A 19,607-nucleotide genomic window follows, 5' to 3' on the forward strand; every position below is an offset into this window, starting at 1 on the left:
CTCAGGGGTCAACTCTGTCTCATCTTTTCTGTCGATGGACTCTCTGGCCACTCCAAACCCCCATTTAGTCTTGTCTTTAACCTGGACCTCAAAGTAAAATCTCCCTGAGGAGAAGCTCTGCCTCGTGAGAACAAATGGATACCTTGTAAATCTCTTAGGGTTGTCTGGGAGTTCCTCCTCTTCACCTCCATCATGTACTTGTTTCCCATCCTCAGACAGGATGAGCTGGGGATGAGCTGTATCAGGATCCAGAGTCACATCTACTTCATACTGCTGGACCCTCTTCAGTTCAGCATCATCAGGCAGCTTCTTCATCTCCATGTTCAGTGTCTCCTCCAGCTGATCCAGGGGTCTCCTCAAGGTCCCTACGTATGACGGAGGACGGACCTCCACCGTGGTCCAGTCCCTGGTGGGTGGAGGATCCTTCAGGGATCTGAAGGTCTGGAGGAAGTGGAGGTGGTCTTCAGTGTGTGAGAGCCGCTTCACCTCTGAGCTTCTATTGGTCAGATCTTCTATTTCCTGCTCCAGCTCTTTGATGAGGTCTTCAGCTCGTTTCACTGTGGATTTCAGTTTCTCTTTAACCATTTGGTTGAATTCATCCCGGCCCTTTTCAACACAGCCTATCAGAGCAGTGAAGACCTGCCCACCATGGGCTATCTCTCTGTCTGCGTCTTTGTTGCTCAGTTCCACTGTGTCTTTGATCTCCTTAATCTTTTGTTTTCTCTCCTGGATCTTCTGCGGAACGTCAGTCACCGTCTTCCCCAGCTGGGCCGTCTTCACTTCATATTCCTCCTTTAGAGGTACAACAGGATGGGACTTGTGGTCTGTCACTGTGCACAACAGACACACACACACCTGTTCAGTCTGGCAGAAGAGCTCCAGAAGTCGTTCGTGTTTCTTACACATCAAGTCTTCCAGACGGTCCATAGGCTCGACCAGCCGATGTTTCTGCAGGCGAGCGACTCTCTGATGAGGCTCCAGGTGGGTTTGGCAGTAAGAGGTAAAACACATTAGGCAGGACTTCACAGCCTTCTGCTGGGTCCCAGTACAGACGTCACAGGGAACTTCTGCTGGTTCAACACAAGGCTGCTCTTTTACTCGTACGGTTGTTCTAATCTGAGCAGCCAGCTCTGATAAGAAGGTATTGACCTGTAGATCAGGTCTTGTGTTGAAAAGCTTGTTGCAAACAGGACATTTGTACTGGACTTGTTCATCCCAGAACTTTGTAATACAGGTTCTGCAGAAGTTGTGTCCACATGTGGTGGTAACTGGACTGTTGAACACATCCAGACAGATGGAACATGAAAAGTTCTCTTCAGACCACGACGTGTTAGCACAGGCCATTCCTAAAAACGGAAAACAAGGTTCATGTATTGAGCAATTATATATTTCTAATTCAATAACAGGAAGACTCCTCAAAGTTGTGTTGCTTTACTCACCTCGTTCTTAATTTCTGTCCGACTATTTGTTCCAAAATGCATTTATTTTCTTGCCTAAAAGAGAGAACTGCTTCCACATCGGGTGGCTTTGGTTTCTATGGATGTTAAGTTTCGTTTCCTGAACATGACGTCCTCTCCTCTCCTCCCCTAACACCTGGCTCCTCCCCTAACACCTGGCTCCTCCCCTAACACCTGGCTCCTCCCCTAACACATGGCTCCTCCCCTAACACCTGGCTCCGCCCCCACGGTTCGCTGACGTTTCAAACTTTCACACCCTGTGAATGTTGAAGCATTCAGTAAAGGCCGCTTAAAATGCATTTGATACGTTCTCCTCTTTACGGCATTCAAATATGTTCAACCTTAAAAAGACTGGACACGGAGAGCCCGGGAAAAAAAGCACATTTTGTGATTCAGTGGTGATTTGTGACTAAAGGTGCGAACACACCAAGCGCGTACTTCGCGAATAGACGCGTATAAAATCGGCAATTTTTCCATAGGGAACCATTGGTTTACGTGCGTGTGAGGTGCGTACACGCGTATCATGCGTACCAAGCAACATTTTACTCGCGTTGGGGGCGTATGAGGCGCGTATATATACGCGCGTATATATACGCGCGTACGCGAGCAGTTCAAAAAATTGAACTTTTTACGCTCATACGCGTGATGCTTAGCCGCGATAGCCAGTCAGCGTGAAGCTTGACCAGACGTCACTGGCAGAGAGTAGTGACGCTTGCACCGAAGCATACGGCCGACATCTTTCTTTATTCTGGGTGGAAATAGTAACATAGTTATGCCATTAAATGCGTTTATGGAAACATTTTTAGCGAGAAATGTGCATTTTACTTTCATAATGTTCGCTCGGTGAATCTGAAGGATGTTTGGTTTGATAGTTATAACGAAGAGTGAACGCTCCGTTCACTTGCATGGACAGAGTCTCTGGTTGCTAAGCAACCTCAACGTCTTGGCGGACTATTTCTCTGCTGATCAACACTACGAATGCTGGAAACACACCAGACACACCATGTGAAGTTATTTAACCCGATTATTGTTATTTATATCCGAGATTATTTAATCTAACCCGATCCAAGCTCTATCATGCACCCAAACACGGCGGCGTTTGGGTTTCCTTCCTCGGACTCCTAAATCCAGCGCAGCCACAGGCTGCGCAAAAGAAAAAGAAAAATGGCGGGGGGGGGGACGTTTTGGGCGGTCTCATCTACGCGCGTATGCGTACGCGCGTAGCTGACCATTTTTAACACAAATTGGTCAAGCAACATTTTAGCTGCGTAAAACGCGGTTGGTGTGGCCGTACCGTAACGCGACGCTTCAACGCGTCTACGCGCCTATACCAATGGTTCCCTATGCAAAAATGCCGAGTTTGGACGCCCCTAACGCGAGTAACGCGGTTGGTGTGGCCGTACGAGCTGTACAAATACATTTGACTAAATTTTGACTGTGCCTGCAAGTCATGTGACTCGGGGCAGGGCAACGAACCAGAACGAAGAGTTCACCTTCAGTCAGAGCCAACAAGCTCTTGCAGCATGCAGAAGTTAATTTCACTGAATTAAAAATAGGTTTACCTAGAAAATTCACAAATTATAAGATGGAAGACTTAATGTATTGTTTATAACAGTATGGTGGGGAAATAATATCGCCCCCGCCCCCCTTCCTGATACAAATATTTTTTCACTGGTCATATTACAGTCCCTTAATAACTGTATGGAGAAATCAAAATGCATGATATTAATGATAATGAAGTGATAATATCAAGAGAAATAAATAAAAATCCAAACTCCGCCTTATTCTTCTTCAACCTGTCCCCAGGTGTCTCTGTGAGGATTTTGAAGAGTTTTAAATGCGTCATTTTTTTACGATTTGTTGCGGCTGTGGACCGATGGCCCGCCCTCATATGTAGACCCTCCTTGTGTTTGACATTTGTATGCAAACTGTCAGAAGCAGGGAGGGGTTAGACAGTGTTTAAGGATATATGTGGTAATGGAACAGGGAGGGGTTAGACAGTGTTTAAGGATATATGTGGTAATGGAACAGGTAGGGGTTAGACAGTGTTTAAGGATATATCTGGTAATGGAACAGGGAGGGGTTAGACAGTGTTTAAGGATATATGTGGTAATGGAACAGGGAGGGGTTAGACAGTGTTTAAGGATATATGTGGTAATGGAACAGGGAGGGGTTAGACAGTGTTTAAGGATATATGTGGTAATGGAACAGGGAGGGGTTAGACAGTGTTTAAGGATATATGTGGTAATGGATCAGGGAGGGGTTAGACAGTGTTGGAGGATATATGTGGTAATGGAACAGGGAGGGGTTAGACAGTGTTTAAGGATATATGTGGTAATGGAACAGGGAGGGGTTAGACAGTGTTTAAGGATATATGTGGTAATGGAACAGGGAGGGGTTAGGGGGCGTCTTGCTCTATAGGATAAATCAGGTTAGGCTGCAGACATTGGGGATCAAACCCAGAACCTTTCAGCTTGGAGTTGAACTCGCTCACCACTTCACACACAGCATAGACACACAAACACGCACGCACGCACGCACACGCACAATATTGTGTCTTAATTATCAAATGTTGAAACAACATTGATTGTATCTTCTTGTTATTATGAGTAGTACCTCTCTATTTGCATGCGTTAACCTTGAAAACACAACTTTGACAACATTGGTAGAACTCTAAATCTCATGGTCCTCTAGCGACCTGAGATTGCCACCTACTGTCATGCATATGTAATAGCCGATCTATGCACACACAACACAGTATCACGCCAGTGTTTTCCCCAAAGTGAATTCGGGGAGCATTATCACAAGATAGGCCTACTGCTGTAACTTAATCAATGCATTATATAGATTGGTTAATGATGATATAATGATTTATAACTTTAATCCTGCTGCTATCTGTGTATCAAACTCAATCTGGAAACAACGGCCTCACTGCCCTCTAGTGGCCTGTCTTGGACAGTTCCCGTTATTTTTTTTATAAATGTCACAAACATCATATTTTTTTTTTTAGGATGACAAATATATATTTTTTTTATATCTTTATTTTTCTTTCTAATTCGTCCTTTCTCTTATTTATTGCATGTTTTTCTAGGGACATGTGTGGACAGCCTGAAAAAACTACCTCAAGTGATCAAATATGAAACAAATACCCTTAAAAAACGATATAAACTATCTCAAAAAAGTTGTTGTTCACATAGTGTTTTCATAGCTTGTGCAGTTCCTTTATCACATTGTATTTTTTTAAGAGCTAAATAATTTAAATAAATTATGATAGAACATGAAAACTAGACCAAAACAACCATACATGTGTAACTTTCATTTGATTATTTAGAAAAGCTCTGAGCAGATGAAGAAGTTCCAGATCGGCAGAACCAGAACAGTGGATTGGTTCTGGTGGTGGACCATGCGGAGGTACGGTCGCTGTTCCTAACGTATTCTCATATCACTGTGATTATAACGGGTCACCCTCAGTATTCATTCACGTTTTGTGCTGCCTTTCTAGTACAAGAAGTACGGCAGGAAGACTGTGACAGCGAGGATGCTTGCGGTGGTGAACCACGTGGACAAGGTACCAGCTGGGGGCAGCAGGGCCCTCCGGCCCAGACTGTATGAGGGGCTTTCTACTGCTCACTGTTTAGTTGTTGACAGTTATTAATCCACAGCGTTTTACAGTGAATTCAGAAACGGTTTTATGGAATGACGAGGGTGGGGGTGGAGGGTGGGGGTGTGGGCCTGAGCAGCTTGAGGCCCCGGGACCATGCGCCCTGTTTACAGTGGATGGATCTTAATGGCGAGGCGCACACAGCCTTTGGCCGTGTTCTGTAAATATTCTAGAACGCTCCGGGTTCTCCGGCGGGAGTCCTGGAGCTCTTTATCTAAGTAATATCATACTATACATAGTTATCTATTTCATATCATATCACTAATTATCCAAAAGCTTGCACTTTAATTTATGCAAGATGTTACAATTCTTCTCAATAGTAGGATATTAATATTAGCGGCAAAACGCTTCGCATATTTGGAATAAAGGCGGTTTACATTCTGCCTGCTTGTGTCATTATTTAAAAAAATATGCAGCGCTTAGCCTTTCATGTTGGACACAAATAGCCTCAAAACATTTAGATTTCAAGCCTCAGGTTTTGCAAAGGTGTTTAACGGGGGCCTCAGAGGTCAGGTGGGGGTCCACTCTGACACCGAGGTGGGGGCCTCAGAGGTCAGGTGGGGGTCCGTTCTGACACCGAGGTGGGGGCCTGAGGAGGAGGGGTGGATGTCGGGGCCTCAGAGGTCAGGTGGGGGTCCGCTCTGACCCCGAGGAGGGGGTCTGAGGAGGAGGGGTGGATGTCGGGGCCTCAGAGGTCAGGTGGGGGTCCACTCTGACACCGAGGTGGGGGCCTGAGGAGGAGGGGTGGATGTCGTGGCTGCAGAAGGTGGTGCTGGTGACGGTGGGTGACCGGGTCGGGCGTGGAGGGCCAACAAGGATGGCTTCCGTCTTGGAGCTATTGAGTAGCAGGAAGTGAGCCGTCCTCCAGGCCTTTGTCTCCTCCAGGCCGGCGCAGAGTGTGGATAGGGCTGCAGAGGGGGGGGGCTTTGTTTTGATGTAGAGTTGGGTAGCAGTCGAAAGACATTCAATGCCGACGTGCGCGTCCGATTCATGGAGACGGGGCGGTAGTTGGCAGGTGCTGCGGGGTCAGAGCTGGCAGGTATTTACTGAACAGAATCCCTTTACGTCAGAAGAGAACAACTAGCTCCGCTAACGTCAGTGCTAGGGGCTTCTTTTGTTGCTCGACAGCAAACCCAAGGCCTTGGAGCGCGACGTCACAGAGATGGACCCTGCACTCCGGTTAATGCTGCAGGAGAAGGAGAGGGCTGTGAGGACGCTGCAGGAGACTGTGGAGGTATACTCACAGGCATGGCACACACACACACACACACACACACACACACACACACACACACACACACACACACACACACACACACACACACACACACACACACACACACACACACACAAACATCCGACTCAAACACACATCTGGCACGGAGGCCCCACTACTTCCTGTCTGGGATCGGAAGTACGCCCGATCAAAAGTACTGAAAGTGAAAGTATGTGATCTACTACTCACACATGCTCCTCCTCATCTCCACCTTCTCTGTCCTCTCATTGGTCGATCATCCGCTCCCAACAGCTTCTTCTACTAAAAGTAAACTCTAAAGATTCATGTTCTAAACATGCCAACAGAGAGTTTACAAGGCATTTTCCAATAACGAGAAATCCATAAAGGTTTCGCGTTTCTTGGATTATGGAGATTGTGTTTTAAATTGATTGGATTTATTAGTGAACCATGTTCCTCAAGCCTTGTAAGATCAAAGGGACACATCAAAGGTGTTGTTCGTCCATAACATGCAAGGTGTGCAGCTCCCCCAGTGGGAGTTCAGTTGTACTACATCTATTTTAGATTCACCGATCTAAATGGGGTGACCTTTGACATTGTCGTAAATCACTGAATGAATGATGTACGACAATAATGAACACAATCCTAGATGAGCTAGAGAGGAGAGCAGAGATAATAGAGGAGGAGAAAAGAGAGGGGATGAGAGGAGAGGATTGAGAGGAGAGGAGAGGATGGAGAGGAGAGGAGAGGAGAGGATTGAGAGGAGAGCTGACAAGAAAAGTCACAGTACTCACACACATGGGGAGTATCTTTACATGTAGTCACTGTGACCTTTGTGTAAGTGTGTAACACAGGGTGGGTTGTTGTATATTGGAGATTAATTTAATGGTTCATCAACAACAAACTTTTAGATTTCTTCAATGATTTAAAACGTTCCATCAATCTCAGATCATCAAAATTAAGGGTTTAGAAATAAACAATTTTATTTGTTGTATCACACTTACAGAAACAGTATTTTACAGAAACAGTATTAATACTGAACACTATTTGCCTGGAATGTATCTATTCCCCTGAAATGATCCATTACAATGATAATGTAGGCCTACGCATTACAATATTTGCATTTTATTTTTATTAAAATCACTGCAAAAAATATTATATCTTTAAACGTGTAAAAGAAATAAAGGAAAACAGACACATAAATGGAGTGTAATATAACCCTTTATAAAGGGTTATATTACACAACTACAGGGTTAATTCTTAAATATATTCTCCTCGTTAAATGACAGCAGTATGACATTAATGCAGATCTCTCAGATCTCACATAGTAGAGATTCTAATTCTATTCTAATTCAGGAAACAACATTTGTTGTTTTGGTCGTTTGATTATTTTATTATCAAACAAAGGTCCTAGTCTGTTTGATTGACAGGTGAGATGATCAGGGGGGCAGAGTTTCTACCTTCTTCTTGATACCATGGATCGAGGATTGGATAGAGAGGCTCAGTGAAGGTGCAGCCAGTAGCAGAGTAGATATGAACCCTGGCTTCCACATCATAGAAGGAGACCAGACCCTCATCATAATCAACAAACACCCCCACCTTCTGGAGCTCAGCTCTCAGGGGGAGACGGACAGAAGGGTCATCACTAAATACCAACCCATCATTGTCGTAGGAAAGAGTCCAGTAACCTGTCTCAGGGGTCGTCTCTGTCTCACCTTTTCTGTCGATGGACTCTCTGGCCACTCCTAACCACCATGCAGTCTTGTCTTTAACCTGGACCTCAAAGTAAAATCTCCCTGAGGAGAAGCTCTGCCTCGTGAGAACAGATGTATAGTATGTAAATCTCTTATGGTTGTCTGGGAGTTCCTTCTCTTCACCTCCATCATGTACTTGTTTCCCATCCTCAGACAGGATGAGCCAGACACTAGCTGTATCAGGATCCAGAGTCACATCTACTTCATACTTCTGGACCCTCTTCAGTTCAGCATCATCAGGCAGCTTCTTCATCTCCATGTTCAGTGTCTCCTCCAGCTGATCCAGGGATCTCCTCAAGGTCCCTTCGTATGACGGAGGACGGACCTCCACCGTGGTCCAGTCCCTGGTGGGTGGAGGATCCTTCAGGGATCTGAAGGTCTGGAGGAAGTGGAGGTGGTCTTCAGTGTGTGAGAGCCGCTTTACCTCTGAGCTTCTATTGGTCAGATCTTCTATTTCCTGCTCCAGCTCTTTGATGAGGTCTTCAGCTCGTTTCACTGTGGATTTCAGTTTCTTTTTAACCGTTTTTTTGTATTCATCCCGGCCCTTTCTAACACAGCCTATCAGAGCAGTGAAGACCTGCCCACCATGGGCTATCTCTCTGTCTGCGTCTTTGTTGCTCAGTTCCACTGTGTCTTTGATCTCCTTAATCTTTTGTTTTCTCTCCTGGATCATCTGCGGAACTTCAGCCTCTATCTTCCCCAGCTGGGCCGTCTTCACTTCATATTCCTCCTTTAGAGGTACAACAGGATGGGACTTGTGGTCTGTCACTGTGCACAACAGACACACACACACCTGTTCAGTCTGGCAGAAGAGCTCCAGAAGTCGTTCGTGTTTCTTACACATCAAGTCTTCCAGACGGTCCATAGGCTCGACCAGCAGATGTTTCTGCAGGCGAGCGACTACCTGATGTGGCTCCAGGTGGGTTTGGCAGTAAGAGGTAAAACACATTAGGCAGGACTTCACGGCCTTCTGCTGGGTCCCAGTACAGACGTCACAGGGAACTTCTGCTGGTTCAACACAAGGCTGCTCTTTTACTCGTACGGTTGTTCTAATCTGAGCAGCCAGCTCTGATAAGAAGGTATTGACCTGAAGATCAGGTCTTGTGTTGAAAAGCTTGTTGCAAACAGGACATTTGTACTGGACTTGTTCATCCCAGAACTTTGTAATACAGGTTCTGCAGAAGTTGTGTCCACATGCGGTGGAAACTGGACTGTTGAACACATCCAGACAGATGGAACATGAAAAGTTTTCTTCAGACCACGAAGTGTTAGCACAGGCCATTCCTAGACACAGACGACAAGGTTTATGTATTGAGCAATACAGATTTCTAATTCGATAACGGGAAGAGATGTTTTAACTTTCGCAAAGTTGTGCTGTTTTACTTACTTGTTCTTATTGTCAGACTTTTTGTCCCAAAATGCGATTTATTTTCTCCTGAACGGGAGAACAGCTTCGAGGTGGGTTGCTTTGGTTTCGTTTCCTCAATATGACGTCCTCTCCTCCCCTAACACATGGCTCCTCCCTTAACCCTTGGCTCCGCCCCCACGAACACACTCAGACTTTGGTGTATTCATGCACTGTGTAGGCTACATAAATGCGTTGATGTTTTCTCTTCTTTGCGGCATTCAAATATGTTCAACCTTAAAAAGATTGGACACAGAGAGCCCGGGAAAAAAATAAACTTTGATTCAGTGGTGAGTTGTGTTGTGACTAACTGAGTAAGAGCTGTAAGAATACATTTGACTTGATTTTGACTGTTCCTGGTATTTTCTCCACAGTCTTAATATAAAAACAACCCTCTCCATGTGTGCCCATATAACCTGTGCTATTATGGTTATTTCATATTAAGTTAACGCTGGGTAGTGGTGGTGCTAGTGATATAAGGCTTCTCTCCCAGATTCTAACCTCCTAAAACCTCTAAGTCATGTGACTCGGGGTAGGGCAGACGAACCTGACCGACGAGTTCACCTTCAGTCAGCCAAATAAACACTTGCAGCCATGCAGCAGATAATTCCACTGAATTAAAAATAGCTTTACCTAGAAAATTCACAAATAATAGGATGGAAGACTTAATGTATTGTTAATAAAAGTATGGTGGGGATCGCGAGGAGCAGCAACATGTGAGGACTGTGACGCAAATAAGCACATAAGCTGCAATATCTGCACATAGCCACAAGGGAGCAGCACCAAACATATAAGCTGTAATTACTGCTCATGGACACAAGATGGCAGCATCATCAAACATATGAGTAGGCTGGAGGCGGGCTCTCAAAACCATAGCCAATCAGAGGACGTAGTGCGTCATATAGGCCACGCCTACTCCATACAGAGCAGAACCCAGAAGAGGATAGAGATACTAGAGGCAGGTTAACCTCGGATGCTCCGCTAAGCGTCGCTCCGCGTGTGTATACAATTCCCCTCCTATTGTTTCATGTTTACCACACCGAAACCAGGCCAAATGAAGAGTGCTAAAAGCGATCCTGACTGGAGTACCTTTTCTGAATAACGAAAAAAATAAAAATCCAAACTCAACTTATTCTTCTGTAAATGTGGCCTTTTATGATTTGTTGCGGCTGTGGACAGACGGCCAGCCCTCATATGTAAACCCTCCTTGTGTTTGACATTTGTATGCAAACTGCCAGGACGGGGTGGGGTTAGACAGTGCTTAATGATAAATGTGGTAATGGAACAGGTAGGGGTTAGACAGTGTTGGAGGATATATGTAGGTTAGAGTCTAACCCCTCCCTGTTCTATTACTACATATATCCTTAAACACTGTCTAACCCCTCCCTGTTCCATTACCACATATATCCTTAAACACTGTCTAACCGTTAGACAGTGTTTAAGGATATATGTGGTAATGGAAGAGGGTGCAGGGTTAGACAGTGTTTAAGGATATATGTGGTAATGGATCAGGGAGGGGTTAGACAGTGTTGGAGGATATGGTAATGGAACAGAAAAAGTCCGTACATTATTTCTTGGGTGAGATTGATATGCATTTCTGAAAGTAACCCGCCTACAGTTACCAAACGAGCGAGTCAGTTTCGGCACAGTTGAATATTACCTCCCGGCTCCACTCCCCCACTCCCCTCCAATCAGAGCATAGCTAAGATTTTGTGGACCAGCGGACGAGCAGCTGAGCAGCTTGAGGCCACGGGACCATGGACCATGCTCGCTCGTGTTTACAGTGGATGCATCGCAATGCCGAGGCGCACAAAGCTTTTGGCCGTGTTCTGTAAATATTCACTCCGGGTGCTCCGGCGGGAGTCCTGGAGCTCTATATCTAAATAATATCATATTATACATAGATATATATTATATCATATCATAGCGCTGAAAATAGCGCTGAAAATCAATCCATGATTTTTATAGCAGAAGTGCAGTCAGGATTTCCATTGCAATTTACTTTACGTGGCTACTAATTATCCAAAAGCTTGTACTTTAATTTATGCAAGATGTTAAAATATGGTTTACTTGCCAAAGTAGGATATTATATAGGCGGCAAAACGCTTAGCAATTTGGAGGGGGTTTACATTCTGCCTATAGTGTCATTATTCTTCAAATTGTGCAGCGCTTTGCCTTTCATGTTGGACATAAATAGCCTGAAACATTTAGATTTCAAGCCTTAACATAGCCTATCCCGTCCACCTGGAGAGAGCAACAATAATGGGGAACCACTTTACAAGGAGTCGCCTGGTTTGCACAAACTAGTGGAATATTGACTCAAGTGGTGGCCTAGTAAGACTACTGACGAGCCTAAACATTGGAGACATTGCCATACAAAAAATGTGACAAGGAAAAAAAATAACAGACTAGTGTGTACGTGTGTGAAAGATTTAGGGATTTGTTGACGTTTGTCGTTACGATTGTCCTTGGGTGATTTGGTTACAGTAATATTACGATGCAAGTGAGATCATGATTTACGTTATTTTTTTGAATGATTCTTTTGTGCAATTTCCTAAATGTAAACATTGTCTCCTTTTTTTAAAGGTTTATATGGAAAATGTTTTCATTCAGTTGGACAATGTTGTCAAATGTAAAGTAAAACCTAGGCTATTTTAATAACACTTTTGACACGATTTTTCTCTTCCTTCTGAAAACTGAACATACCTATAGCTGCCAGAAGGGGGCGCGCTTACACTTCTGTGCCTCCCCATTTTTGTCGATGTAGGGTTGAGAAAACAACGTTGTAATTAATCAGTTAACAAATAATGCGCGTGTAGTAAGAAAGGCTTGACCAACCGATAGGCAAAATTCAAATAGACACTATAATGGTCCCAATTTGACAATTTTTAAAACAAAGCTGAATTTTCGGGGGGTTGGCCGTGGGAGGGGGGGGGGGGGGGATTCAGACCCTTATGTTAAATTCAGGCAATGTGTGTGCCCGTTCGATCATGCCAGATAAAGAGAAGACTAAACAAACATCTAGTCACTGTTCTATTTGGCTTCAGCTTACTGCTGAGCCATTGCTAAACACATTCTAAGTAATAAATGAATCCCCAGTCAGTCTGGATTGTTGTTATATGCATGACATATACAGGTATGTCACAAATGTGAGTGGTCCTATAACAAAGCAATTTGGAAGACCTGGCTTGACTTGGCCTACAATGGTCATGCTTTAGCGTTTCATGAGTCTCAGATATGGCGCTCGATGGATCCGAATTCATGGCAATGATTCAGTACAAATACAATGCATATCCACTCAAGCTTTCACACAGCCTCTTGTTTGTTATGCTGACCCAAATAGCTGGAATCTTAACCCTGCAGACAAAGCTGTTTGTGTATTTTTGGTGTGTGTGCTGACTCTCCAGGAGACAGACTCCTCGCCCCAATATCCTCTCACTTGGCCCGTCAGCTGTTCACAGTGGAAGGAAGCAGTCAATCCGCGTGCGTGTGGACACTTTTTGTTTTAATGTGACCTTGTAAATCATACATACAGGCATCCTCCCATCGACCATTACTCAGGGCCTGACGTGTCTTCTTATTGGTTAGCGTGCTTGTCTGAACTTGACATGGCTGCCTCTCATCTCACAAGCCACAATTCCCGCATTCACCCTTTGTGAATAATAGTTTGTTCAATCCACCCCATCCAACATAGTTTTGTCTTCTGATAATTAATACTCCAGTGTCAAATCAATCTACGTTTAAAGAGGTAAGAGGTTTAAGAGGATAGAAAAGGTACTTTGTGTAACACTTCCTTTTTGTATAATTCCAAATAAGCGTCATCTTCCGCATTAGGTCCAAAGACGTCATATCAGGGAATCTGACATTTTAGGTCCAAGTATGGTAACACATTTATTCATTTAAGAACATTTCTCAATGCTTAAAAAGCCACTTATTACAAAAGGATTTCACAGTACCCTTTACTGGTATGCCTTTGCTAAGAATATGGTAAATGTACGGTATTACATTCAGGTTTAAGAAGGCAAATAAGTTTCAGTCTGGTACCTGTTACCCCTTTGTTTCTTTTTCACTTTTACACCCGTTTAATTTAAGTAAATCCAGAAATTAGGTATATCATGAAAAGGTTCTGTTTCACTCTTTCTTTTGCGTTTTTAGCTTAACTTGTTATTCACCAACATGTTGAAAAGTGTACTAATCGTATACGCTACACTCCTGTAAGTGGCTGAACGTCCAAAACAGCCACTTATAGCAACAAGTAGGCCTGCTTCAGTTAGAAAGCATGACAATAATGCGGCATAATCGTTGAGAACTCTTCTTTTAGATGACATATGCACGACTGATCGCCATGGAGGAGCCACACGTGTTTTGTTTTATACATTTATGTAGATCGACTTCTCTTAGCCATAATAGCCATGCTATGGGTGTCCTCTTCCTTTTGCAGACGTCGCTGGCGAGGTGTGAGTGGAAGCGGAGGTTCCTCAGGGTCGGCCGGGTCCGGCCTGGGCCTTGTACGAGTCCAGATGCCGGGTCAGGTCCCCGATGCGCACGTCCTTCAGGTGCACAAGGTGCTCCAACCTGTTCACCTTCATCTGCAGGATCTAGCGCACGCGCACACACACACACACACGCTCACACACAAACACGCCGAACACACACAGGGCAACATACAGAGGCACACACACACACACACACACACACACACACACACACACACACACACACACACACACACACACACACACACACACACACACACACACACACAGGCACACACACAGGTATAGACACAAACACATTCATAGGCACACAGACACACACACACACACACACACACACACACACACACACACACACACAGCCACACACAGCCACACACACACACACACACACAGCCACACACACAGGTATAGACACAAACACATTCATAGGCACACACACACACACACACACACACACACACACACACACACACACACACACACACACACACACACACACACACACACACACAGCCACACAAAAGGACAAAAAGGGAAATAGTAGAAATAGTCTCAGCGGTTTGTGAGATGTTCTAATAGTGCTGATGACACCTCCAGCTGAAAGCTCCCCCGGTTTCGACAGACGGACGTTTCATCCTCTGAGGAGGTAAGAGTCACGTCCGCTCAACACTCAGTGAGTCATAGACCACAGCTAATGACACATGTTGGACATCCACATTTTGCACACACGGACACACACACACACACACACAAACATACACATACACACACACTGACGCACTCCACACCCCACACCGCGTCAAACACCACACACACACACACACACACACACACACACACACACACACACACACACACAAATGTACACACACACACACACACAAATGTACACACACACACACACACACACACTCACACATACACTACAAGGCGCATGTATATAGTTTACCGGAAGGCTGAGAAACTTGATTAAATGAAATGATCTCACAGCTGAGTGCAACTTGCATTACAGAATCGTTTTGTACATCAATCTGTTTTACCACGTCTCACTTCTTGACCATTGCCAACGCAGCAGATGACACACACACACAAACTCAAGCATTTTGTCTCTTTTAAAGGTTAAAGTATCACAAGGCACAGACTAACCACAGAATTAGAACAAAGTCTATTTGCAGATTCCAACGGTCAGCAGTGGTATATTTTTAGTATAGGCTGTATGTTCTAATGTGCGTTTGCTCGGTCCCGTCAGGTAAAATGTATATTATGCCACTGGAGAAAATTTGGTTGCGGCCAGGTATTACAAACACTTTCAATCCATCATGAATACAACATGAAAGTAAGCAAATTGCAGAGAGCAAAAATATACTGAGTGTAATCAGTTGTGCATATGCAGCCTTCAAATGAAGTACAAACAGAATAGCCTATGCATTTTTTTTTTCATTTGTGTTAAAACTTCATCGTCTGCTTGGAGATAGAAGACTCAGTTGGAACCCTGTATCTTCTGATGAAGGTAGGAGCTTCAGGGGTTGGTCAGTACACTCCAGCATGGCATGGCCCATAATTACGACCTCGTCGATCGCAAAGGTCAAAGAGATGAGATTGGTTCACTCCGAAAGCTTTGCTGGCCACTCAAATACCAACTAAGCCAATCGTATTGGTCAGATACAGTCAAAAAAGACGATTAAGTTCGCTAGAAAAGATCATCATTTTGGGTCAGACATTAAAAACAATTCTCTTTTCTAGATAAATACAGACATTGATGTACCTGCTTGGAAATGGCCTCAGCACTATTCTGAAAGAGGAACCTATCATCATACACAAAATGCTTTTTTTAGTATTTGACACATTCAGTTCAAGAAAAGCCTCTCTACACCAAGACACCATCGCCCGGCCGCTGAACTTGTTTCACCCCCTTCTGCAGGCTAACTCTGAACGAGTCATCTACAATCCTTAAAATGTGTCTGGTCGTAACTTTCCCCGACAGCTATTTGTGTACAGAATACAAAGAGGTGGAGAGATGTTACATCCTTGGATTGAACCAGTGGATGAGTAGAGCTTGTGTGTCACTTTGAATGTTACATCTGCAACTGAAGAGGGAATCTGGTCTCTGTGTGTGTGTGTGTGTGTGTGTGTGTGTGTGTGTGTGTGTGTGTGTGTGTGTGTGTGTGTGTGTGCCATGCCTGTGAGTATACCTCCACAGTCTCCTGCAGCGTCATCACAGCCCTCTCCTTCTCCTGCAGCATTAACCGGAGTGCAGGGTCCATCTCTGTGACGTCGCGCTCCAAGGCCTTGGGTTTGCTGTCCAGCAACAAAAGAAGCCCCAAGCACTGACGTTAGCGGAGCTAGTTGTTCTCTTCTGACGTAAAGGGATTCTGTTCAGTAAATACCTGCCGTTCACCGGGAACCTTTGGATTCTTTTGCTGCCCTCCACGGCTTTCATCTGAGCCTGAATGAGGGCCTCCAGTACATGTGTTTCTGACGAGCACAGCAGACAAAGCCTCAGAAGAAGGCCCTGTCGCTGAGTCCGGGAACCGGCCCGTCTCACAGCAGTTGGAACGTGGAATGACCAATCGGTGCACACCAGGAAGGCTTGACCCTACACCACACTACGGGGGCACCAGAGGAGCACTCTCCTTTGACATGACCTACAGAAGAACCCCCGAACCCCACAACCAGGCCGGGGGGGGGGGGGGGTGAGTAAGAGCCGACGCATCCGGTCGTGATCCGGGGAGGGCAGAGGAGGAACAGAGCGGCACAGGAGAGCAGAGGAGAAGAAGCAGCGACAGAGGGCCTTGATGTGTCTGGTCTGGTCTGGGGGGGCTGGTGACGGGGCGGGGGGGGGGGGGTGGGCTGGTGCTGGTGATGGGGCCGGGGGGGGGGGGCTTGGTGCTGGTGACGGGGGGGGTGCTGGTGACGAACCGATAAGAGCACCAGGGCTCTGTGTCTGAGAAAGAGCGAGTCATCGGTGCTATGGAAGGGAGTGGACGGGGGTCTGTGTGGGCGGGGGTGAGGGCAGGGAAGGGGGGGCCGGGGGGGGGGCAGGGAGGGGTGGGCCACCCCGAGGTCAGCGTGAGGGGAGGGCCCCGGTGGACAGACGAGGTGCAGGGAAACATAAGGGAGACGGGTCACTGGCTCCCCTTCCTGTGTCAGCGTGTGTGTGTGTGGGTGTGTGTGTGTAATGCTTCTATGTGTGTGTGTGTGTGTGTGTGCGTATGTGCATGCCAGCCGTGTGTGTGTGTGTGTGTGTGTAATGCTTCTATGTGTGTGTATGTGTGTGTGTGTGTGTGTGTGTAATGCTTCTATGTGTGTGTGTGTGTGTGTGTGTGCGTATGTGCATGCCAGCCGTGTGTGTGTGTGTGTGTGTGTGTGTGTGTGTGTGTGTGCCAGCCGTGTGTGTGGCCACAGTAATCCCTGGGACTGCCTGTTTAACTGATAACTTCAGGTCAGTAAACCACCCACCATGTGGTGTTAGAGGCTGCAGAATATATGCTTATATATATTATATATATTTATATAGGGTCATTAGGTTTTCCTCACAGTGGTCGTTATATTATACATTTCCCACCCTGGTTTGATTGCAGGAGGCCAGTTGCACCCTAATGTTCCACCGCCGCAGAACACAGTGATTCCACAACACACTTAGTTACACACAGTAGTAGTTGAGTTACCTCACCCACTGAATGTAGCGGCAAGGATCACAGACGTGTGCACAAACATTTGGGGATAAGAATTAGGTCAGTATGATCGAGGCAGAGTGCAGACTTGAATTTAAGGTAAAAGGAAAATATGCTACCTGGTGGAAGTGTCTCTTGGTTCTTGATGTTGTTGACGTTGTGGTACTCAAGTTCCTGACAATCAGATCAAAGGATGGTTATCATCTGTGGAGGAAGATAATGCACCTCCCACACACACCAACACACACACAAACCCTCACACGCACACACACCGGCAGACACACACACACACACACACACACACCAAGGTGTTTTCCGTGACTTGCTCCAGTTTGAGGTCTATCTTCTCTCTGAGGGAGAACAGAACTGGCTCTATCACTCCTGCAGTTCTTAGCGCTATCTTCTTGATCCTCTCCTCGCCGACATCAAAGTCGAGCTTGGAGAACACCTTCCTAGACACACAGAAGGAGAGGGAGAAGGTGGGTTGATCGGAGTCTTTGTTTGGAATGGGAAACACATGGCTAGGATGGGATACTACTTCAGGGTTTGGCCTTATTCATCTGGAGGCCATCTTGGATCTAAACGCTGACTAGGTGTGGGAGCTGAATGGGGATTGCTGCACTCTGTTCCCCCCACCCTGAACCATAAAGGAGGGTTCTGGGTGGATCAGTACACAACACATCTCAGGTTGGCCGTGGGCTGTGTTAGCGGCCAGGGACGGAGCGAGTGGGAGTGTAATAAATGGGTTCTCGCGGATCACTGCGAGGACCTTTAACACCATCACTTATACAACAGCAACATGTAGAGAATACAATCCAAGTCTCCCAGTGTTGCTGATGACATTTCCTCTTGGCTCCATTCAACGTTTCTCAGGCTGCACTGCAATGCTAACTTTGAGTTGATGTGACACCATCTTGGCCATTGCTTAAATCTCTCACCAAAACCCATTGGCCTACTCAGTATTAAGAAATATCTGCTCTTGTCTGTCTTTGCTTCCTCCTGCCTGCCAGCGCTATTGTTTATTTCTGTCTTTATGTTTTTTAGAGAAATAATGCATAATAATAATAATAATAATAATAATAATAATACAACTTATAATTATTTTTTATAATAATTGATTTTATTTATTTTTGGACTGGGGTTGATGCATACACAGATCATGGATTATGGATAGAAATATGGATAGATCACTTAAACAACAACCATATCGGCCGCCTCTTAGGCCAGAGTTTATGACCTCAAATATAATTGAAGTCTGCCATGAATAATAATAATAATTATAATTGATCAATTTTTTAAAGCGCTTTTCTAAATACTCAAAGACGCTTTACAAATAAGAAAGTCTACATACAGACAGTACAGACAATCAGAATAAGAGGCCAAAACTCAAAAGCTATGGCTATGGTAACCAGCACCAGAAAGACCCAGTAAGACAAAGCTCATGTGGTCATGTCACCCATCATCTCTTGCCTGTTGAGAATGCTCCAGTTACTCATCTTCTGCTGGGTGGAGTTTGCAGGGCTGTAGTTGTGCAGCTCAACAATCTTCGGGAAGAAATGCTTTACAACCTCGGCAGCCATCACTAAAGAGTGTTCATTGAAAACAAACGACTTTAGTGAAGTGTTCAAAAGTCTCCAATTGCACCCAAACTACAGTATTTTAGTTAACAGAGACATTTTATTGTAGGGGCAGCATCTGCGTCGACCCCCTCGCCTTCATTCAAAGTAAAGTGAAAGGCTACCTCCATCGCTGAAGTCGCGTGTAATGTGCTTTTTGGGTCTTGACAGAGGTATTTGGTCTATCCATGCGTACAAATCCTGCAATTGCTCTTCATTTAACTCGTGATCCATAATGTAATCACGACATTTGGTGCGTTTCAGATGCTTCGACTATATGTGCGCAAGTTAGCCCGCTGCTATCTCC

General features: G+C 45.2%; 2 protein-coding genes across 2 annotated transcripts; both read right to left on the reverse strand.

Moving 5' to 3' along the window:
* Positions 1–7,119: 7,119 nt before the first annotated feature.
* Positions 7,120–10,126, reverse strand: LOC130404561 (E3 ubiquitin-protein ligase TRIM39-like). Its single transcript, XM_056609367.1, has 2 exons — positions 9,494–10,126; positions 7,120–9,390 (listed from the first exon to the last, which is right to left on the reverse strand). Exon 2 carries the CDS (start codon positions 9,386–9,388, stop codon positions 7,763–7,765), a length of 1,626 nt encoding a protein of 541 aa, XP_056465342.1. The 5' UTR covers positions 9,389–9,390; positions 9,494–10,126; the 3' UTR covers positions 7,120–7,762.
* A 2,662-nt stretch (positions 10,127–12,788) lies between these two features.
* On the reverse strand, positions 12,789–19,573 carry spef1 (sperm flagellar 1). The gene is made up of 7 exons (XM_056609667.1): positions 19,426–19,573; positions 19,155–19,266; positions 17,989–18,136; positions 17,804–17,858; positions 16,398–16,485; positions 16,203–16,308; positions 12,789–14,109 (listed from the first exon to the last, which is right to left on the reverse strand). The coding sequence occupies exons 1-7, from the start codon at positions 19,532–19,534 to the stop codon at positions 13,990–13,992; spliced, it is 738 nt and encodes a 245-aa protein (XP_056465642.1). The 5' UTR covers positions 19,535–19,573; the 3' UTR covers positions 12,789–13,989.
* Between the last annotated feature and the right edge of the window lie 34 nt (positions 19,574–19,607).

The sequence above is a fragment of the Gadus chalcogrammus genome, chromosome 15 (assembly GCF_026213295.1).
Source record: "Gadus chalcogrammus isolate NIFS_2021 chromosome 15, NIFS_Gcha_1.0, whole genome shotgun sequence".
In the NCBI taxonomy this organism is placed as follows: Eukaryota; Metazoa; Chordata; class Actinopteri; order Gadiformes; family Gadidae; genus Gadus; species Gadus chalcogrammus.

Coding starts and splice junctions, on each gene's coding strand:
- LOC130404561 (XM_056609367.1), bottom strand. CDS start 9,388: ATGGCCTGTGCTAACACTTCGTGGTCTGAAGAAAACTTTTCATGTTCC.
- spef1 (XM_056609667.1), bottom strand. CDS start 19,534: ATGGATCACGAGTTAAATGAAGAGCAATTGCAGGATTTGTACGCATGG. Junction 19,267..19,425: donor ACGCGACTTCAGCGATGGAG/GTAGCCTTTCAC, acceptor AACACTCTTTAG/TGATGGCTGCCGAGGTTGTA. Junction 18,137..19,154: donor AACTGGAGCATTCTCAACAG/GCAAGAGATGAT, acceptor CTGTGTGTCTAG/GAAGGTGTTCTCCAAGCTCG.